Here is a 24,029-nt window from a genome sequence, read left to right as displayed (position 1 = left end):
CCGTAGTATGATATCCCTGCCCGCATAATATAAGAGCCGGAGGAGGAATGGACGTGGGCCAGTGCCAGGTGGCCGGGTCCTAGTAGGAACCCTGTGGGCCCGCTCAACCGAGAAAAAGGGCATCAGCAAGCCCTCCGGGAGCAGCCCTCGCAACCAGGACTCAGCAAAAGCAACCGCATCCGGGGCCTCCGCGCCTTCCGGTAGGCCCACTATTCTGAGGTTATTCCGCCGGTGCGACCCTCCGCATCCTCCACACGGTGCTCCAGTGTCTCTATCCGTTACAGAGCGTTTTGTAGTGAGGCCTCCAGTTGATCCGATTTAGGCGCTAGTTCCTAAAGCTGGTCCTCTAGTGTGCGGGTTCTATCTGCTAACTTGCGGTGGTCGACATGTAGTAGGGTGAGATCGCTAGCCACCTTGTCGATTTTGCCCTCCAACGAGGTCCGAGCTTTTTCCAGAGAGGAGCCTATGCGCTCCACCGCTGCCAACACTGCATCCAATTTATTGTCATCTAGGGACGTAGGTTCCGATTGCGGCGCCTGGGGTTTGGCGCCAGTACCAGAGCAGAGCCGACCCATACCCGCCATGTTGTCGCCTAGAAGAAGGCAATGCGCCACAGAACCAGATTCAAATGTGGGTGCCTGCATATTACTGTCCATGTAGGAGGCCCGCTTGCGTGCGCAATGCTACAGTCCAGGCGCAGCAGCACGAGCAGCCTCCCCCTCATTCTGTTCAGGTACACAGGATCACCACCTGTCCACCAACACCACACACCCGCCGCTCATTTGACCAGCAATACCAGCCGGTAGGTTAAAAACACATTGGTTGTAGAAACCAGGCTGTCAGTGCAGCGTCCATCCACCTCAGCTGAAAGTGCTAGGACCCAAAGAAGGCACCGACCCAACCGCTCCACCCCACCGGCGCCGGAGGGGCACCGAGTTATGTCTCCGCAGGCCTGCTCCTGCCAATATCTCCAAGGGTTTCCTCGCTATCTGCCCTCTGAGCTGCTGCAGTCTCCCAGACAGCCTCGTCACCAAGGGCGTCCAGGGCTGACAGGCTTTGCACGCCCAGTCACCACCAGCCCAGCGATGTCACACCATACCCTTGCCACCAGGCGAGCCACAGCCTACCTTTTGTACAGTTAAGATCCAGCGTTTCCTCACACTGCTCAGTTTGTCAGGCGGCATTGGATCAGGCACCTCCCACGGCTCTGCCAAGGGTACCGTCACGCCTCTGCTCGAAGGATCCTCTACAAGGGGCCAGCTGTCTCCAGACTGGCCCACACGGCTTCTGCAGGCTAGGCCGCTCCCCCCGGGTCTTGTGCAGAGAGTTCACAGCACCGAACAGGCAGGTCTGGCACACCCCCAATCGGTCCCCTCAGCGCCAGAGGGATCGGCGGTTGGGCAGGCGCTGCCTCAGTCTCCGTCCTGCTCCCCAATCCTGATCATATTAAAGATAAACGGGGTTTCACCGCGGAGCACTATTAACTGGTGCCCTACATCTTGGCTGGCTATCCAAGCCCCCCCCCAACATCAAGCCACTTCAGTCATTATTATGGGAGCTATGCAATCCTCCTGGGATATCAATATTAGTGGGGTGAGTTTAATTGTTTCTCTTCACCAGGGTTGGATTAATCACCTTCAAGCCAAAGCAACATAAGAGAAATACAGGACTCATCTTTGCTGATCTTTGTGTTGGCTGGGGGTACAGGCTGTATGGCGCAAATTAAATCCAACAGCCAAGGTGTTTTCCTTTTAGTCTAAGAAGTATCAGTCTGCATCATGGATAGATTTATTATTAGCCCCCTTAACTATCCCTAAAATCACCTCCCAATATCATGCAGGGATATTTTGGGATCATTCCATGATTGTTTTTAAAATTCCCTTTGTCTCATTTGAGAGTACCCAAATGGTGGGTCATGGATAAATTATTGCTGGGCCAGGAATCTCCCGTTCAATCCCTGTCAACAGAGATTGAATACTTTTTTCTATCAATGGCAGTACAGTGGATGGGGCTATAGTTTGAGAGGCTTTTAAGGCCACAATTCGGGTGTTCATGATTTTGAGCTTGGCTTCTCAAAGGATACAAGTTTTAGAAAGGCAAGACAGCTTACAGAAAGCAGTAGAAGAGGCGTACTGTAAAGCTCCGGTAGAGCAATCAACTCAGACCTTACATGTACGGCAGGAAAAGAAAGAGGCTTTAAAGGATTGACCTCAAACTTAGTTATAATAAATAACCAAAATGTGGAATCTGTATTTTACATTAGAGGAAGCCTCCGGGGATGTACATTTTTGCCTATTTTATTTGCTTTATTCATTGAACACTTCGACCAATAGATTTATTGTCATAAGGGTATTTGCTCCCCATTGCCATTTGATGCTAAAATAAAATTATATACAGACAATGTAGCCTTGTACCCATCTCCTGATAAGGATAATACAGAGACAGCACTTACAGTGATTCAAAGATATACTAGGTTGGGGAGATCCAAAATTAATGAATCTAAGACCAAATCGCTTTTGTTTAATACTACACCAGAAGTGCTACCCTGGGCATAAGGGCTAGTTATAATTCAAAACCAAAAAAGGTATTTAGGGATATTTTACTCTGATTCAGTCCTAGAGAGCTACTGCTTAAACTTCATTCCTTTTTTATCAAAAATTAATTCTCTCTTGGCTGTTTGGAAATCTCTTCCTATCTCTGTGATTGGCCAGATATTGGTAATAAAAATATTGGTTTTACCTCTCATAATTTTTCTTTTTAAATAAGTCCCTTGTAAATTGGGGGCAAGATTTTTTTTAAAGCTGGAGAGCAATTTGACGTCATTTATATGGAGAAGTAAATCTCCCAGAGCCAGTTTTAAGATAGTTTGACTGCCTTAGACTGAGGGAAAATTGGGATTCCCGTGTTTTCAAACTTATTATTTAGCATCAACTGTTGTGCAGATTCATTGTTTTTCAATACAGGGCTCCCAGTTTGATCATTTTATCATTTCATATATTTTGTGAAGCTCTGGCTTAGCCAGTTTAGTGAGAACAATTAAGAAACTTAAAATACCAAAGAAATGAGGCAAAATGTTTGGGTTGACAAATTAAACATTTTTGGTAAATTTAAAATACCAGTGATCCATGCTGAGATACCCCTGGAATGCTGTACACATCTTCCTCCCTATCTCGCATCCACTGCCATTAGCCAGTGGGATAAGAGTGACATTAATGAAATAGGCCATTTTTTTAGACCAGAAATGAATTAAGTCTGAAGCTGAGATTCATCCAAACAATACACAATATGACATTTCCAGTCATTTGTGCTTACAGACAGATGGTCTCTGTTCTTAATAGTCTCTCTTTACCTGAAATCTACCAAGCATCTAGGTTGATTAGAAAATTATTTAGGTTTGAAAAGGTGAAGGACTCCCTGAGCTATTGCTGTAGACAACTTCGGCAAGACAGCTCTGATGTTATATATACATACATATACACATATAAACATATGGATGAAATGACTGGAGAGAACAGAGACAGACATTGACAAAGATACCTGTTCGAGATATTTTGAATACAGGTTTTCATTGTTAAAAGGGGCAAACTCACATAGAATGATGGTTTTTAATGGCTGAATGCTGTATTATGCCCCTGAGAGGCTCAACACAATGTTTTGAACCATTAATAAAAAAAGTCAGAGATGTAAAGAAGTAGGAAACTTGTGAAGTGGTGCAGATATATAATTTAGAAAATGAGCTGATTTACTTTCTTAATAGAAGGGGCCCATGACCCCATAGTTCCAACATGTGCACAGACACTCGTGTGCAGAGGACAGAACCATTCCATCCTCATCACATGAGCACCAAATCCCTCTGCTGTTTACAGAAGAGTGATTTTTTTTTTTTTGTAAAAATGTCCTCGGAAGCTGGGAAATAGTTCTTTCAGGTCCAAGGCTGTTTTTGGTTTTCAATGAAATGACAGGCAGAGAGCATGGCGTGCTGATATCAGTTCACTGAAAACGTAAGTGAACTGAGTGCGATCCCCAAGCAGTGATCCATTCTACTAGGCACCAGAGGGAGTGGAGCACCCCTTGAGCGAGGGCTTTTGCTCCTCCCATGTTATTTTGCCAACTCAGTCTTTCTGCTCGCCCCGGGGAGAACAGTTTTGAAGGTGGGCTTTCAAGTACATGGGTTCAGACTGATTGGATGGACTGTCTTCCAATGATACAGCTTTTAATTTAAACAGAAATAAAAAGCAAAACAATCATTGGTTCCTGTCAGTCATGATATTCTTATATAATATAGTGGCGGTCACCACTAGGGGCCGGAAAAAAGGGGGCTCAAAATCCTATGTGTTTCCCATGTTAATTCTCATAGGACGTTTAGGCACAAACACATCCCGTACCACTGTATGGAATCACACCAAATTTGGCAGAAAGCTAGCTGTCCTTATGCAGATCATGCTTCCGCTTATTTGGTGTAAATCTTTTTAGTAGTTTTGGAGATATTAAAGGGAAAATAATTTTGCATATCTAGGAATGCTGATCCTTTGCGATTATTTGCAAAAAAAGATGAGCCCGTGCAGGGAAATGCACAGCTCCGATTGGCTGCCAACAGTTCAAACCAGGAAGTGTTGTCAGACATCTTGGGACTCGGCTTCAGCTGAGTCCCAGGAAAAAAGTAAAAAGAAAAGAAAACCGTCCACGATAGAGACACTGTGACCCCATAGCTCTGGTGGGGGAGGGGGATCAACTCTGAAGCAGCAACCAAGCCACAGAAAACAATTCGCAACTTGACAGCGGGACCTGTCAAGCAGGTCTCACTGTCAAACAGCAGAGCTTTCATCTCTGTTATTGAAGAGAGATGAAATGTTTCAGCAAGCAGCAACCTACTATTAAAGCAGCTACCTACTTGCTGAAGCAATGGCACCATGAAGGAAGCCTTAATGTTTCCCCCATGGTGCCAGATAGCCCGTAAAGTGCATTTTGGAAAAATAAAATAAATAAATATGTAGGACCGCAGGGGAGCACTTGAGGGCTCCCTCGTGGTCCCAGGTAGCCCATAAAGGGCAAACAAAACAAAAATAAAGAAAATCCATAGCTCAGTGTGAAGGTTACAGACCTTCACACTGAGCATTGATGGTTGAAGTCCAGCTGGACTCACATTTTTCTATAAAGTACAAATTATTATCTTTTTTTTAAATGACACATACATTTTTTATTTTAAATTTTACACAAATATTTCATTCTAATTATATCAGACATCAAAGCCTAAAAACTCTATCTCTCTCCCTCTCACTTCCTTTCTCTCTTTCTGTCTCTCTTTCAATCAATTACTAATCACCCACTCACAGATCCACTCAGACCCTCATGCACTCTCTCACAGCCCCAGTCAGACCCTCACATGCCCACTCACATACCTACTCAGACAGTTTTGCACCCACTCACACACCCACCTAGACTGTCCCACACCCACTCAAGCACCAGAAGACACCCTCATGCACCCACTGACAGACCCACACACATACTGACGCATCCACTAAAACACTGATGTACGCACTGTCACACCCAGACAGTCACTCTGACAGCCTCTGTCACCCCCAGATTCAGCCTCTCTCACATATTCTCATACCCAGAGAGGCCACAACTAACTTCTGCTCTGCATGTGCAAGGGCCTGCGCAAAGCATGGTGTGGGGTGGTTAGTGGGGTTGGTGGCAGGGGCTGGCTGCAGGCCAACCTTAGCAGGCAACCTCTGCTGTGCACGGGAGAAAGTCATGCACAGTGCAAGGTTGGGTGCTTAAAGGGCATTGAACTCAGGGCCTGGCCCTGTGGCCAACCGCCGCTGTGCACTGCCAAAGTCATGCACATCGGTGGTTGGATTAACGTATAGTAATGAAAACCACTATACATTAAAAAAAACATAGCAATTAACTGAAAAAACAAAGGTTACATGGATGTTATAGTTACGTTCTGAATTTACTTGTACAAAACCATAGAAATTCAGCAGGTATAGTTATAGTTCTTTCAAGTAACTATAACTCGCGACCTAAGGTAACTATAACTCATGCCTACACAATCGACAGCTAATTACTCCACATATTATATCATTGATGACATCTTCTATGCCATCTTTCATATTGTCACTGCAACATTTGCAAAAAAATATTGATGAGACAACTGTGCATGGCTTTAAATCTGGTTTTCCGTTAGTAATTATTCTTTGTGTCTAATTAGATAGGACCACATGCATTAGTGAGGAAAGTTGCTGTGTAGGACATAACTTTCATTCTTAAAAAGATCAACTTGGGCACTGTTAGAAATTCAGCCTATGGTAAGCAGATAGCTGCACCCTGTCTAAATGGGGACCACACTCCTAGTCAGGGTAAGTGAGTTGTACACTATAAATTAACCTGTGCTCACCCACTGGTAGCTTGACACAGAGCATTCAGGCTTAGCTAAAGAGTCAAAGTGTAAAGTGCAACACTATAAACAGTAAAACAGTGAAAACACCACACAAAGTTATACCACATCTGATTGGAAAATATAGAGCTTAATTTAATGAACAATACAAGACCCAAACCAAAATAAAATCCATTGAGTAGAAATTGAGCTATGAATGTTTAAAGAATATCTGCAAATATAGAGCTTAAAAGCTGAAAGTGCTAACTGGGGCCATCTGATCAGATTAGACTGGGTCAAATATGAAAAGCCAGACTTACTGCCATGGAGGTTGGTTCAATACAGGGACCAACCTTGCCCCGCTGAAACAGTACCTTGTTGCACCATTGATGGGTCTGATGTGTGGAGCAGAGGAGACGATGCGTAATTGTCAACTCGGCTAGATGTAGGCAATGTGTCCGTTCTGAGACGTGCAATCAATGGTTCATTGTCAGCAGTTCCTTTGTGATGTAGGCAATGCATCATTGTTGAATCTAACAGATGGCAATGTGATGTCTTTGTGCTCAGTGGCAGCAGCCATGCCACGGTGTGAAGGAAAGGTGCATCATTCCCACCCTGGGCATCAAGGGTGATGCATGGATTTTTCACTTGCAACACTATATACCCACTTCCAAGGGCCCAGGACTGGATTGGCACCACTTGCTAGGGCATGGCTTGCAGCAAGCAAGGTCCAGTTGCTGTTACACGATGAACTGGTGACTTTGATGACCCTGAGACTTCAGAACAGGAGGCAAGCCAGCAAGCCAATATAGTGACTTTGGTTCTGGGGCTGTAGAGATGCAGGTCCAGTCCTACTCACTCCCAGGCAAGGAGGGCAGCGGGCAGCAGGGCAGGCAGGGCAGGAGTCCATCAAAGTCAATCATAGTCCAGCAGAGTAACAGCCCCTTCAGCTGCACAGCAGTCCTTCTTACTGGCAGAACGTCCTCAGGTCCAGAAGTGTACTGAGTTGATGTGGTTTAGGGTACAGCTCTTGTATCTAGTGGTGCCTTTGTAGTTGGGGGGACCTTCAAAGAGAGCCTTAGAAGTGCACAAAGTTCTTGCCCTGGCTCCAGACAAACTGCAGGTGGTTATGCAGCCCTTTGTGTGGGATCAGAACACATCCAGGTGTAAGTGTCAGCTCTTATCTCCCATCCTGCCCAGAAGGAGCCATTAGAATGTTGATGGTCCATCAGTCACACCTAAGCTCTCTTTGTGTGTGGCTGTCTGGAGGTAATACACAAGAGCTTAGCTCTCACCCACCCAGACATTTATTCAGAGAGAGGCAGAGGGCACTTGATGGTTTAAATAAGAAAATGCAACTGTCTAAAAGTGGCATTTATAGAGTTGTAATTGAAAATCCAACTTCACTTTGAGTTGTGATTTTAAATTGTGATTCCAGAGACACCACACTTGGAGGTTCCATCTCTTCCCAATTGGAAATTACACTTTAAAAATGTAATAGGGTAATCCCTTCATTATCTAATATGAGAGATAGGCTCAGCAATAGTGAAAAACGAAATTAGGTATTTTTAGCTCCCGGACATGTAAAACCTAATAATACATGTCCAACTTTTTAAATATACTGTACCCTGCCCTTGGGGCTGTCCAGAGCCTACCATAGGAGTGACTAATATGTATTAAAAAGGAAGGTTTGGACCTGCCAAGAGGGTTATCTTGCCAGGTCGACATGGCAGTTTAACACTGGACACACAGGCTCTGCAATGGCAGGCCTGAGTCATGTTTAAAGTGCTCCTGACATAGGTGGCACTGTCAGTGCTGGAGGCCCACCAGTAGCATTTAATTTACAGGTCCTGGGCACAGGTACCGTACTTTACCAGGGTATAAGAAAATTAAATATGCCACTTGTGGATAAGCCAATGTTATTATGTTTTTAGTAGAGAGCACATGCACTTTAGCACTGATTAGCTGTGGTAAAATGCCCAGTTTCCTAAAGCCATAAAAAATGAGGTCAATACAACAGGTCAGAAGGCAAGGAAGTTAGGGGAAACCATCCTTAGGATGCCAGGTCTAACAGGCACTATAAATAAGCTTTTTAATGTCTTCAAATTTAAAGGATAACCTGTTGAAAGATTATGAATTTGACATACTTATTTCTGTTGTTACTTGATCAGGATTTATTTTGTAACTTGTAGACATACACCTCATCCAGCCTAACATGATTATTTATATTCCATGATGGATTTGTTAGTTTTTCTAAATTGATGATAATCATTCATATTTTTAGTGCTGGAGAAGACTGGAAAGAAAATCATGAGACGTATGAAGACAGCTTTTATAAAAGGAGTCTGGATAATGACAAATACATCTTTACAGCTCCCTACTATAGCAGTAAGTTTTTTTGGGGTGTTTTATATAGTTGTAAGACTAATATATATTGACCTGTTTGTCAATTGTATTTAGCAGATGTGCTGTATAACTGAATAACACTAATTTCCCACACAGATATGGTATGATTCATCTTTCCTGAAATTTAATGTAAATTAAATTAAACAAGTACACATTCCATAAATGCTGTAATGTTTACTTAGAAATCCAAATACTAAATTGGACCTTGTATCTCTAAGCTCAGCTGACCTACTGAACACTGCCATACAGTGTTGCCATAAAGAGAACAGTAGAATCATATTTTTCTATACTTTTCAACTGTGGACAAAATCATTTTTGTGAAAAAAGGCCTGTTTTGAATTGTCTCAAAATCACTTTGGAATGCATCTATGGATTACTGGATTTACCTAGCTGTGTAATGGAGCACAGTAACACAATGACAATCAAAAAAAGAATTCTTATCTCAAAGGGGTTTACAGATAGGTCTGGGGACTTCTCAGAGAAGTTAAAATGGGTTCTTGTGTTTAAGAGATTCATGCCCTGCATTTTCTGCATTGCTTTTTGTTATTGCAAAACATTTTCAGGTTGTGCAATAATGGACAGAGAGCCAGTACTTATAGAAGATATGTTGTATCCCAAATATTGGAATACAAATTTGTGTGTGATTTCTCAGCAATGGCAGTGCAAAAGATATGGCAGTGGAATTAAAATAATGAATTCAGACTGTGAGGTTTTATTTTATCCTGTTCCCTTATTTTGACATGAGAAACATGTGAATAGAGGCTAATATCAGGGACGTGTTACTACAATGCATCATCAGCGTTGTGGCCTACATTGAACAACAGACTGCTAACCCTGAGTTTGCACTCACAAACTTGATTTTTCTATAAAGCACCCACATTATCAAAGGAATTGATTTGCCTTTAGAAACATATTATTTTCCTTTTAGTAATGCATTGAGAGCAACAGGCAACTGTCTCCTAGACAACTGCCTGATGGACCTGCGTTTGTTGGACAGGATTCACTAATAGAAAATTAAAGTGTCCCAAAGGGACACCTTCCACTTGAGGTATCTGTTACCCCCTCCTTTGCTTTGTTGGTAACTATTCAATTGAGTTCTTACACAATGCATGAGGACCATGAGGACTCTGACCAAGTCAGACATTTTAAGTTGGTGGATGCAGTAGTTCCTAGTTCAGCAACAGCAGGGAGGAAGTGGGGCATTCAAGTCCAGTTCTATATGTTGATATGAGTGATCGCTGTGGAGAGCAGTTTTAATTTTTATATTTTCTCACACGAGCTAGCAAGGGGAGAGACACAGCTGTATAGTCTATTACGGTTGCAGACTTTGAGCTATAATGGGTTTAGCTTGGCAGCATGTCATGTTTGGTCCTGCCATTTATAACCCTCATTCTCAGATGCTCTAATGCCTCTACTAGTTGCTTACCCATTGCGTCCAGTCTCTTCTTATTGGTGGGACTTGAGGCAGAACTGACCATAAAGCATTTTCAGCTGCCAGTTGCTCATCGGGTTCATGCATGAGGACCATTGACACTTGCAATTCGGAGTGGATGCACTTTTCATGTCCCCCTCCTCTCTTTTATTCATAATGGATCATAAAATACATTTTGAAAATTACAAAGGCTTTAGCAACTGACAAAATGGGGGTAGTAATTAGAAAGAAAATACTTTTTTGTGATCGCAAACATGATTGTGTGCATCACAGTATTTACAATAGGAAATGACTTTTTTATATTGGGCCCTTATTGTTGGACTTTTTGTGAGAGACAATTATTTGTGCTTGAGAGATTTAAAAAAATCTGTGCTTTTCATTACTGGTGAAAATAATTTCAGGTCTTACAAGTAGCTGTATAAAATGTTGACATTCTTTTCACCTCCAGAAAATGGAAGTGGAGTGGACGGTGCAAACTATGAATCGGGCATAATGGTAAGCAGAGCAGTAGAAATAACGATTGATGGCACACTTCTGAAGCCTGCAGGTAAGTGTTCACCCTAGCCTTCAAATCTTAAAATATTGTCAAAACGTATTTTTAATTTAAACTGACATCTTTGTCATAGTTCCCTGAACAAACATATGTACATATGTGTGTGTGTGTATGTAAGTGCATTTTTTGTGTGTGCCATTACATTACAGAGTTAGCAATAGCAACTGATAAACTACTCTATTGTCATTGATCTGAGCATCCAGCCATTCGAATCATGCATCTGACCATTCCTAAGAAAATATCTGCATATCCTCAAATGGCTGACTCAGTCCAAGGAAGGTTAAGAGAAATTGAATTAAACAACAGCTTCAAACAAAACCATCTTCCTCATGACCTCCAATTAGTCCTCCAGTCTTTCGAAGGAACATAATCAGCTGTAGCTAACTACAAAGAATAAATTACTTGATAAAGACCAGGCCAGCAATGAGTTTTGATTCTTCTAAATCTTTCATTCAACCTATGATAGCATTGATCACGACATTCTACTGAACAATGTGTAAAACAGTTTTAGGACACTCTAAAATGGATGGCTAAAGATTAATTGCCTTCATTGACTGGACCAATAAGTATTCATGGGCCCTTCAGAATTGTCTCCTTTCAGATCAATTTGTGCTGTTTACTAATGCTCCACTCTTTCCCACTGCTGTTTAAATGTTACTTGTTTCACAGGTAGTAAATTAATACAAGAACGAGTTCTATACATATGCTCCTGACACTGAAAACAACATCAGTCTGATGATAACATAACAAACTGTCTAAACTAATCAAACTCTGGTTTCCTTTACCTAAATCTAAAATGGAAGTCTTAATCATAGGAAGTGAAGTCATCACTTGTCTGCCATTCCAAAGGCAATTCACTCTAGACCAAAAACAAACACCTAGTGAGAGAAAGCTTTATTTGCCGAAATAAATCTAAAATGGAAAGTCAAAACACCACTGGTCTCCACTCTAATATCCCTCCCCCAAACAGTTTCCACCAAATCAAACACCAAATGAGAGAACGCTGCCTTTATATAAATTAATCTAAAATGGAAAATTAAAAATAGGTCCCAATTCCACCTCTCTGCCAGTCTACGTTCTCTTCTGCCCATTTCTCAAACTAAAACCTGGGGCTCATCTTTGACTCAAAGTTGTATTCATCCCTCAAATGGACATGGTGGTCATAGGGGTAGGGAGTCAACATGCAACCATCATTACTTGACAATGCCTTACTCTCCTGTGCATCTCTCATTAACCTGGACTTACCAGAGCTTTTATTTTGGGATTGATTAACTATTAGCACATGATTTAAAGAAGCCTACTGTACTGCTTGATTGACTGAGTGCAGAGTCACCAAGTGCAAGCCATTAAGAAGAGTCTAAGCTTACATATATATTACCACACCATATCAAGTATGAACATTTTTGATTGGCTCTTTGTGAATACTAGTATGAAACTCAGATCACTTGGTATCATCCCAAATAATGATTCTAATAAAGGCCTGACATAGTAACTAAAGGTGTCCCCTCACAAAACATCCCCAGTAGAAACCTTTAGCCAATATTGTTACACTTATTATCAACATGCCCTTTAGCAGTGATAAATAAAAAGAACATTCTTTCAGAGTGCTGAATTTAAAGCTTTAGCTCATTCTGTATCACTGACTCACAGTGGAAGCTAACTACTTCCAATTCAAAAACCGTCTAAGAAGTGAACATTTTAAGAAAGTCTTTGCCTAAGATCTACTATTGTTGAAGGCTGGAAGTGAGCAATAATCTATTTTACAGAACTCCAATTGTCAAATTATCATCCTTCCTATGTAATATATATTCTGTTTCCTTATTTAGTTCTTCCTTCCTTTGCTACACAATTATCATAAACTGACACCCAAAAGAAAAAAAAAGAAAAAATGACTGTAGTTTTGTTTAAAGTGATTAGTCTATAAATAATGTAAGCATTCAGTTACTACTCAATTTGACACTATACGTTTATATGTGCATGTTCCTTGCAGGTTATCTACAAGGAGGAACATTTTGAGGAGGATTACTCCATACAAATATTTGATGTTACAAACTTTTAGACAAAATTCTTCAAAATGATTGTTTCATCTTGGCGAGTTTGTTGATTTAGTGTAAATCATTTCAGTAGAAATTTAAGTCAGAACCTTTTATACATACCATGCCAGTTCTGTTTATTATTGTGGCTCATGAATTAAAACATTGAATCTGATTGAGAGAGCCAGTTTGTCTTTTATTGTCTAGTTCAAGGTCCATGAACCAGCCTCGTTGGATCAAAAATCTCTCATATTAAATATACATACATTAAACTAATCTTATGGAGCTGGGTAATCTGTTTCCAGATGCAAAAAATACATAAGTGGGGTTTTGGACACTCATCTGCTAGGCTCTGTGACATGGCATAGGATCAGGGGACCTACAAATCCCTTCAACCACAGCCAGCATCTCACTCCCACCCTAACTAAGTATAGAAAGCTACCTGGGTGGACTTATGACCATGCTTGTAAGTCTCAGCAGTGCTACAAAACTGAGAAGCAGCATGCAACTTTTAAATCTCATCCAGTACTTGTTCAATCGCTGCCCTAAAAAATGGAGTGTGGAACAATACCCCCCATATACAACCATCAAGTAAGATTAGTAGGTTCCCGGTATCCTCATCTGATCCAGACGTCATTGTGATAACAACTAAAGGCCTGAGCTGGATATCAGTTGACAATTGACAATTGAAATCAGCATATATTAAACAAATATTAGTTAAGAAGCCAATTGAGACCTATACATGCCAGAGACACTGCAATCTACTTACAGTGCAGATCGTAAAGTATGCAACACCCAGTCATGACAACACTAGAACCAGAAATACCCACATATATATATATATTTATATATATATATATATATATATATATACATATCTATATATATATGCATATATAGATATATATATATATATATATGTATATGTGTTCAACCCAAGACCACAAATATAATTCAAAGTGGTGTCCATTCCAGCTACGACACTACAAAGTTCTTGCTTCAAATTAGGTAACTCAGAAGTGGGCCCCAGAAGTCCTTCAGATGTGTTGTAGGATGCACATCTGCAGTATACATTTTAATTTTATTTCTACAGTATATCATGTCCTCAATCCATCTACGACACTGCAAAGTTCTCCCGTTTATTTAAGTAACTCTGAACTGGGCCCCTGAAGTGTTTTTGATGTGCTGACAGATGCACATCTGTAGTATACATTTTGATTTATTTCTACATTATATATTATCACGAAGGCAGTTTTTCTGCTGCAGGTACCTCAAACCAAAACAGACCAGCCTATCTTTTGGCCTGGATCTAAGCTGCAAGTTGCTAACTGAATCTCATATGTCCTGCTCAGTTGTGGTATTAGAGAGGACGATGGCAGGGAGGACAAGTGGGACTCCACCATGACACTGATCGATTCAAACACTTTAGTCCAAAAACATTAACTTTTGGGCATGACCATGCCATGTGGATACATTCATCATTGTGCATCTTTCACACCTAACTTCCCTGTCTGAAGAGAATTTAACGAATGGTTTTGGAGAACAATAGCAGCAGAGTAGGAACTTAAAATGAATTAGTTTATACCTATAATTAAATGGGGTGCTTTAACCTGAGGACAACAGTATGACCAACATTTATCTTTCAATTGCACTCCCAATTCCACCTCACACTCCCCTAGCTTTTGTTAAAGGCCTCCAATCCATTTATGAAAAGGATATTGATTTCTCTACATTGGTCCTCTGTATAAACTTGGTGAGGATAAAGAATTTGTCTGGAGGGCTGGGGAAATCTGAAGACCTTGTTTTTGTGGCACGCCAGAGCCAATGATAGGACAATGTCTCCTGTGGTATCTTCCCACCTACAAGTTTACAATCATATTAGTCCATGAAAGACCCATTTGGAAAATGTCACCCAAAATATCTACTTTTTACAGCAAGTCTTTCCACTGTGGGTAGAAGCGACGGGTTACTTGAATTACAAGAACAGTGGTGTGTAAGACATTTTTCTATTGGAGTGACATGCAAGTTCTGACCTTAAATGGCATGCCATCCCAATAACATCCACATTAACAAAAGGTTGCAAACAGATTGTGGCAAGCAGAGACTCAGGGCAAACTAATGTGCATTCAATTATCATATGTAATGGTGCAGTTTTTGAGGGGAGCCTGCATTTGACATAATGTGCTTATGAAACAAGGTGGTGTATATATAGAGAGAGGTGAAGAACAGATGGCTAATTCACCTGGGGTGGTTTTCCACCACATCTCATTTGCTACCCCAGCTGTGAAAAAAACCTCAGAGGAGAGTAACATCGAAATATTGGCAATCAGATAAAAAAAACTTAGGTAACATCATTTTATTACCGAAAATAAATCCTAACAAATTGGTCAAGGTATCCAGCACTCCCAAAGTTACAGATTAGTTCAGCTGTATCTCTTGTGGTATGCACCCCCGGATACTTTACACAATCTAGGCTCCACTTCAAGGAGTATTCAACTGTGAGTTCTTCTGTAGCATCTATTAACTGGAAAATCTCAGATTTTTCTGAGTTAACTCAAGAAAGTTCCCACAATTGTGGTGCAAGACTATCAGCTGGTTCCTGAATATATCATTATGTATCTTCTGCACACAAGGAGATTACCAGAGGCCTTCCCCCCACATAAACACTACGATCGGCATGTAATTCTCAAAGAATCCATGGCAACAGTTCCACTGCCAAAAAATAACGGATATGGGGACAGTCCTGCTGTGTGCCTCTCATAGTGGGAATCACCTGAGAATGTAAGCTGTGTACCCAGATACATGCACAAGGTATGGTAATCAATTTTAGGAAGTGAGCACACAGAAACAGCTGGTGAAAATCTCAATCATAAAAGAGCATCAAGCACTTTTCAGCATCTAAATGCATTGCCTCAGCCTGAAGTCCGGGATACACTCTACAAAGAATGCCCATCAAGATGCGTTCATTGAAGGCTGTGGAGCTTTGAGGAATAATTCCAGATTGTTCTGGCAGCACCAAAGTGGCCAACAGGTTTGAAGATATTGTACAAGAAGTTTTGCAAATATTTTGTGGTCAATATTTAGCAAGGCTAGTGTTCTGAACAGGGATCACTGACTCGGGTCCCTTTCTGACTTTTTCACCATGGTTGCCTCCTTCATTGTTAGGGTCAAACTGCTCTCACTAATGGCAATGTTGTAGACATCTAGCAGTCAAGGAATGAGTAGATCAATGAACTTCTTTAAGAATTCAACGTGGAGCCCATCATCTCCAGGCACCTTACTACTGGTCAGACCACACACCTATCATCTTCCAGTGTTAAAGGGATGTTCAGTATTTCTCTAATTTCACCTTCAATCCAGGTTGGAGGTCTATTGACTGAATGTTTCACTATTTCTGCCATCCCACACTCTGCTCTCATTGTGTAAAGATTTTGATAATATTGTTTAAAGGTGTTTAAAGGTGTTCACTATTTCCATGGGGTTGCTGTTTGACCACCACCTACAAAGGTTCTAAATATCCAGGACATCGTTTGATCATGTCTATCCTGGCTGAGGAGGGGTGATACCCCACAATCAGTATGAGGATTCTTGTTTCCTGTCCATGGAGGACCTGGCCTGGCAGTTCGGGCTGGACTGTTATCATGGGGGACAGGATCTAAACTAATTTTCATATGGCTACGTCCAAACTGGGGGTGGCATGCTGAACAAAAGAACGATGGATTAAATGCAAATCTGTGACTGGGTATGAGTGTTTGAAAAGATTCAGCACTCTGTCCGTCATCTTTTTGTGTTGCTAAAGTTGCCCTAAGTGGCCAGGGTATGTCCAGACGTGGGTATCTTGCTCACTGTGCCACTGGATTCAAGCTAGCCTGGTTGGCTGAGGAGGGGTGATACCCTGAAACTGGTCCCAGGATGCTTGTTTCAGGTCCACAGATGACCAGCCCTGCCATTGCAGGCTGGACTGCTCCCATGGGGAACAGTGTTGAAACTGATTTGTATGTGGCTTGGTCCAAACTGGAGTGGCGTGGAGAGCAACAGAATGATGGATTAAATCCAGATCTGTGACTGGGGGTGAGTGTTTGAAAAGTTTCAGAACGTCATCCATCATCCTTTTGTGTTACTGTACTCCGTTTGGCAGCATTTGAACTCTCCTAATAATTCAGGCCTGGAGAGCCGAGTCGGGGCAGGAGTTGCTGTTGAATACCACAAACAGGGCAGCTCAGCCGACATTAAACCACTCACCTCCAACAAGCCATTTTCCAGTCCCCCTCCTATGTCCACCATCGAAACAACTGATATCCTTGGCAAATAATTGGAGGCCCTCGTCAGTCAGGCACAAACAGGCTACATACTCTAATCAGTTAAAATATCCTTCAATATCTAGAGCACAGCAGCTGCACAGTACCAGTAAATCCCTCTGTCCTACAGTTTCCCACTGACGCCACTGTTTTCATCCCTCTAAACTGACAGTATAGCATGCCCATGTCACGTAAGTTTAATGAATGAATCTGTGGTAGGGGCCACAGTATCCATTAGCCAATGGGGACGGGATCCTCTGCGCAGTTTTTGTGGGAGATGACCTCACAGGTCTCAGAACCTGCACTGTAGTCCATAGTGCTCAGGGCTTCACACAATCAGTTCCAGTGGCATATGATTAGCAGCTCAACAGCAGTTCCCAGACCTTGACCGGCTGCAATCAACTCAGCACCAGGACATTCCTTGAGCTATCATGCTCCTCTGGTAATAATCAGGAAGTTTCTTGCCAGATCAAGAGGGTAGGATAGCTGTCATCTAAACTGGTTCTTCAGATACCACTGTTCTGTGTATGAATAGATTCCATGCCTCCGAAAAATAAAAATAAAACAAGATTACTCTTTACAATCTACCTTACTCCAAGGATAAAACGACTACACACAGAAAAATATAATTGTTTATTTTTGAAACTGTATAAAAACAACAATCCTCTGAAGGGATTACTGCTTCCTCTCTGAGTTAAATCAGAAACAGGCGACATCCTAGACCAACGTCCATTCTGTGACCTCTGGGCTTAAAGGAAGACTGTAATGAGTTAACATTGGAACAGGATTGTTTGATATAGAGCATGGTAAAAAGACAGTGCATAGTCCCCAAACCCTGCTGGGCATGACCAAAAGTCATTCTCCTTGTCTTCCTCTTCAGGAATTCATAGTTAAATGAGTGGCTGAGAGCCATGCTGTGGCCCAAGTGCTGTAGCCTGTGAGTTCCAAGAGCAGGAGTTAGGCCACAGATGTGCTTTAACTTTATATCCTGACTTCAAAGCCTGCAGGCCAGATTCTAATGGCAGGTGACTGACTGTGACAATGGTGTGAATGAAGATCACACCCTAATAGAGAGACACTTTTTTTCTGGGGGAATAGTGAAAATGTGGACAAAGACCATATTCTCCACAAAGTGATCACTGTGTAATACGGAAGGCTGTTAGCAGTAGGCAGGGAGAGCAGGCATGCAGAAACAAATTGTGTGTTCCTGAATATTTACAATTTCAGGAATTATTCATTTCATAAATTATGTAATGTTTCTCATTTAAGATCAATAATTATGATTAGACCATGCAAATAAAAAAATAAACTTTAAAAACGTAGGGGGTCATTCCGAGTCTGGCAGTCTTGAGACCGCCAGACTCAGGGTGGTTGTCAGTACGCCGGCGTAGTGGCGGTCTGATCTGCCCCATTCTGACCAAGGTTGCAGCCATTCTGATTGAGGCTGCAGTCAGCCTGCCGCCTGGCAGTCCCAGTGGTTGTAATCTGCCAGGGCAGTGCTGCAAGCAGCGCTGCCCTCCGGATTAGGAGACCCATCCGCCTGCCTTTCCATGGTGGTTTACAATGCCGTGGAAAAGCTGGTGGAATGGGGGTGCCCGGGGCCCTCTGGGGGCCCCTGCACTGCTCATGCATTTGGCATGGGCAGTGCAGGTGGCCCCATGCACAGCCCTGTCGCGGATTTCACTGCCTGAATTACAGGCAGTGAAATGCGCAACAGGTGCTGCTGCACCCACTGCACCGCCACATTGGCACCTGGTCGCAGGGCCGGCGGGTGGAAACACTGTTTCCACCTGCCGGCCATGCGGTGAACTTGGAATAGGGTGGCAGTGTCCTGGTGGCACTAGTGGTCAGGTGGCAGGTTGAGTTTGGCGGGTGGCCTCTGCCGCCCACCAAACTCAGAATGACCACTTTAGCTTGATCCGATCATATAGTTTTGAATCAAACATTAAAAAACATATGAATTCCTCTATTATTGTCATCAGATGCATTCAACATGCGCTGCTCATAACCTCACACATTAAATCATTGATGTCATCAGTTATAGCATCAACAAATACTTAGGCTATGCCCTATGTGCCAAAGTTGTCTGTTTCTTAAACCCACAACTGATGTATCTGGTTGTGAAAGCTCTTTTGCATTAGCTGAGACTGGTATATAAATGTGTTTTGGGTTCTCTCTTCTTGCTTGAAATAAAAATTATGCTTCAAGAGACAGTGCACCTGTAGGAAATCTGCCTTTTCTGCCTGTTCACCCCGTATTTTATGCCTTTCGCTGAACACTTTATTTTTGCTGGTTTTAGAACTGTGTGAATTTTAGCCCTGCTAACCACTAGCAAAGTTTTTGCCCCCTCCCCCACTTTTAATATGGATAGTGCTGGCATATTAGTAATTGGTATATTTCAACTTGCATATAATTCCCTAGTCTATGGAATACAATGTAGCCAGGCCTGTAAGTTAAATGTCACTCTTGCTAATGCAGCACCTGTTCACCCATTCACTAAGATGGCAGAGTAAGACACTTCTTCAGGTCTACCTTTATAGCCTGACTGTGGCAGTTTAAACACTGCAATTCGACCCGTCAAAATAAACCCTTTCGATAGGTCAAAACCTCCCTTTTAAATATTAATGTTACCCCAATGTTGCTCTTGCCACCCACAAGGCAGGGTGCATGGTATTTAAAAGTGGGATATATAGAACATAAAAGAAACATAATCTTAACATGCCTTTACAGTGGCTAGCACCAAAATGCTATTTTTTCACTGTGGCAGGCTGGGCTGTCCTATATAGAAAACCAGAGTACAATTAAAAATCCTTATACTGAATCTCAGTAATAGGACTAGCTCAAAAAATAATTAAACAACAATTTTTTATCTTTCTTAAAAGTCCTATTCAAATGTGAAGTCTGATTTGCCTGCCTTTCCTGGAGGCTACATTTGTATTTCCTCTCCCACTTTTGCCAGCCAGTAATTAGCATTTAAATATATGTATAAAAGGTGCAAAGTGCTTTCTAGGAACAAACAATAGGCCAACCTGAATAGATAGAGATTATTCCTCTGAACCTCACAGAATATGCAAGGGGAGACTGTGGGCATTCTTTTTAACATTACAGTGTTAAATAGTGTTTGAATCCTGCTTACAGGTCTTCTGGATTTTATATACAACATTGGGGATGCACTTGAATGGAAGGAAAACAATATGCCAAAACAAGTTGTGTGTTTTACTCTCTAGTTTATGGAAAACACTACTCTTTTTCAGACATCTGTTTCTGGGTTTAGTGTGTGTGTGCAGTGACATCCCCAAACAGGATTTTAGTATTAGATGTTGGAAGACACCAGGATTGTCATAGTACATCCCAGCCCCCCCTCACACACACAAAATGCAAAAATAGGGTGGGTCTGAGGAAGACCAGAAAAGCATTAAAACAGTTATCTGTGACCTGAGAGGAGCCCTCTTATAGTCCCTGCTCCCTCTTATATTCATGACAAAGAAGTGGACTTCAAGGGTCGTAAGGCTGTTCAAACTACAAGGGTACAATAAGCTACCAGATGCCCTTCCAGCAACTGCCAATGGGACAGTGCCAATTGGATCTGGACTGGACCTTGCCCAACAGGGACCAGTCCAGGACTTTAAGTTCTTCCCCTGAGGAGGGTCTTTAGAACTGTACTCCTATTGTGGACGGTGACTAAAAGGACTAAAGTCAGAAGGTAAAATCTTTGACCAGGATGACCCCTGTTGGTCTATCCGAACTCAACTCCATCGGAGTCATCATCAATGTGTACGTAGGGCCCGATCTACATCAACCATTGACTATTATTGCCACTTTGTGCTGCTTGGTGATATTTCTACTAAAAATAAAATATATATATATATCTCCAGTACCCCTTATTGGATGTTTGTCATTTTGGTCTCATTTTATATATTAAATGTGACTCTATTTTTTAAATCTGGGTGGGATTTTTATTGTTTTGCTTTTTGACTTTATCGCTGTTTTGGTACTGCATTTATACTTATAACATTGCCTTAAGTTAAGCCTGTCGACTCTGTGTCATACCCATCAGGGGGCCGAGCTCAGGTTAATTTAGTGACTGATAAGACTTGTAATAATTTCTTGAGACTGGTACTCACCCACCCCAAAAAATCATCCAATTTCTTATAACACTAACGTCTCAAGAGACAAAGCACTGCTGTCCAGAGCATATTCCTTTAAACTATGTCTGTAGCAACCTTGCTTGTATCCAGAAATGTACAAATGAGTTGTAAGATAGAAAATGTTGTATCCAGAGAAGTAAACATGATTTGTGAGATAAAACCTCATAAACTGAATAATGAGCTGACATATATATCAATTTGTTTTCTAAAATAATTATTTTACTGTATGTAATCCCTCTTCGATCTTCTACAGTTGTTGGAGTGAAACTAGATGTGAACAGCTGGATGGACAGCTTCTTGAAGGCAACAACCAAGATTAAGGTAAGGTGAATCTTAGCAACAGCCACTTTCTAAATCCATTCAAGACCTAGATTAACAAAGCGTCCACTTGTAATACAACTGAGATGATAGCAGCACACATTTTCATCTATTATATTTATATTTAAATGAAGGCCTTGAACACACACAAGCCTATTTGTCAGTTCATATCTGTGGCATTTTTTACTAAACTGCAATTTCAGAACATATGCCTTTCTAAATTATTTTCCCATTTACAAATCACTCATAGCATCTATTGCCTTGTCTATAGCTTTCTGCCATTTGGTTCATAAGGAGGTTCATAAGTGAACCTGTATGGAAGCAATATCTACAGTTCCTCTAGTGTATGCATCGCTGCTGGAGCAGGTCCATGAATACACTGGTGAGCTTCAAGAAGTGGTCTACTGACCTGCAGGGCTACTTAGCAATCACACATATTAAGCGTATTCCTCTTTCCCTTTGCCAAAAAAGCACTGTAGGATAAACGGACAGATACCGCCCCTGTACTATTCAAGCTCTGCCTACAGAGTATCCTGATCCATTCATGGTGCTGTAACATTGTCCCTGCTCTCCAAGTTCTCTGACTTCACTTCTAAATTAGAGATTGCAGATTCATTACTCTCTTCTAGGATAGAAATGTGTATTTTATCAGGTCTTTGTTCTAGGTATTCTCTTGCAAATTGGATTACATTGTCAACCATTAATCCTATTCCCTTTGTACACTGCGGTCATCTCGCTCGCTCTTTCTACAGTAAAGCTATTATTTTGTTTTATTTAATCTATTTCCTAGCATATAATTTTCAATATGTATATTAAAAACGAACATCCACTGGAGACCTTGCTTGAAAGCAGAATTTCCTTGATTTGATTGCACCATTTTTCCCGACGCTGAATACACTGAAGGCGTCTCTAATCTGCCTATTACACACGTGGGTTTCCGCATTGAGCGAGTCTTCATCTGTTATAAACTGTTTCTAGCGTTATATCCTCCAGCAGCCAGCTCTCCCCATTAAACATCCCTTGCCCGATTTTTTAACAGAAAGATAAGGATTTACTGGGCATAATGTTCGTTCATGGACCACCATATTTTCCAGTCTTAAAATTACTAATCTTACTTACGTGGCCTGTCATTATCCCCATGTTGCCCCTCTCTAGAAATTTCAATTTGTTACTAGCAAAAGTAATCATAATTTAGCTTTAGCAAGGTATTTCAGTGATTTTTGTTTTTAACATCATACTGCAGTCGCTACCTGAACTAGCTATGCAGCGCCTCTGGACACTGACCTGGCAAACGACCCTCTCCCATGCACACTCGCTGTGCATCTTTGCTGCTTCAGAACACCGCTAGTGACAGCCATCATTCTGCCCAAGTCAGCGGTGTAAACCTTTCGACCATGGACCGCAGCCGCTCCTTAAAAGGCCTGGCCAAAGGACAGGTTCTCCCCAGGATGGGGACCAAAATCCAACCTAACCCACTAACACAGACAGCGATCTATTGTGCACAGGACACGGACTGCAGAAAATGTAAAGATTGGACCAGCAACATTTTAATTTTCTAATAATATGGAGCGGTTTGACAAGTCTTTATGAATCTTAGCAGATGGTTAGAAACTAAGCACAATTCGGGTATTACTTATTTCATTCACATCCGCTAACGGGTGTCAATGTCATTAAAACATCAAAACGTTGAGCTTTGCCCACATATATAATGCAATAAAATATGTCATAGAGGGACATTTATGGTATTGGTTTATATGCGTGATTTGACAGCCATCCGCATAATGGGAAATACACGTTTCTACCAGGAATCTTGTCCTCCTGTTCTTTTTATCATCAGAAGATGTAGGTAATACCTCAAATCTAGAAGTATTTGAATATTTTTACCCATGCAGTGGCGTTTGTAAAACAGTTTCCATATCTGCGATATATTTGGATGATATAGTGTTTTTCATGTTTCTATTATCAATTGTGTTCGTGTAATTTTTGCAATACACTTTCGCAGTATGTATAACAAGCATATATTTCATGTTTCAGTCCTTTTGGAGTACCTTAAATGTAAAGGGTAGATTTTGAGAGGGGGAGCAATAATAGGTATTATGGTACTTTGGGAAATAATAGGTAGGAATGGGACTTAATGTGTCAATTAACACATGTTTTCCTCTAGTAATTTGGCTTGTAACTTTGCCTGCTTACGGATGAAATAGCCCCAACATTTGATGTTCTCACATTACTATTCAAGTACTGACTTGATAAAAATGAATTGGACATGTATCCAATGCCTAAATGATTAATGCAACAAAATATGCGTATTATTATTTGCTAACACCTAATATGATCAGTAAACAGAGTCTAGCAACATGTCAATATGTGAGTTATCCATCAAGAATACAATTTGATATGTTTAACCAAAGATTAACAAAATGTATTATTATGTGTTCCTACAATGATACCTTAAAATTATT

The 24,029-nt window shown here is 41.4% G+C and overlaps 1 protein-coding gene across 12 annotated transcripts in view; it reads left to right on the top strand.

Annotated features, from left to right (window-relative positions):
- CACNA2D1 (calcium voltage-gated channel auxiliary subunit alpha2delta 1) overlaps positions 1-24,029 on the top strand; it is a 1,459,114-nt gene that overhangs the window by 1,355,133 nt on the left and 79,952 nt on the right. For all 12 annotated transcript variants that reach the window (XM_069228696.1, XM_069228697.1, XM_069228694.1 and 9 more), the window contains 3 exons: positions 8,664-8,767; positions 10,666-10,764; positions 21,503-21,570. In XM_069228696.1, the coding sequence (XP_069084797.1) occupies positions 8,664-8,767; positions 10,666-10,764; positions 21,503-21,570 (271 nt within the window). The remainder of the gene's footprint in view (positions 1-8,663; positions 8,768-10,665; positions 10,765-21,502; positions 21,571-24,029) is intronic.

Source organism: Pleurodeles waltl, chromosome 4_1 (genome assembly GCF_031143425.1).
Source record: "Pleurodeles waltl isolate 20211129_DDA chromosome 4_1, aPleWal1.hap1.20221129, whole genome shotgun sequence".
NCBI classification, from domain to species: domain Eukaryota; kingdom Metazoa; phylum Chordata; class Amphibia; order Caudata; family Salamandridae; genus Pleurodeles; species Pleurodeles waltl.
The sequence above is the reverse complement of the archived record's forward strand: the minus strand, read 5'-3'. Positions and strand labels throughout refer to the sequence as shown.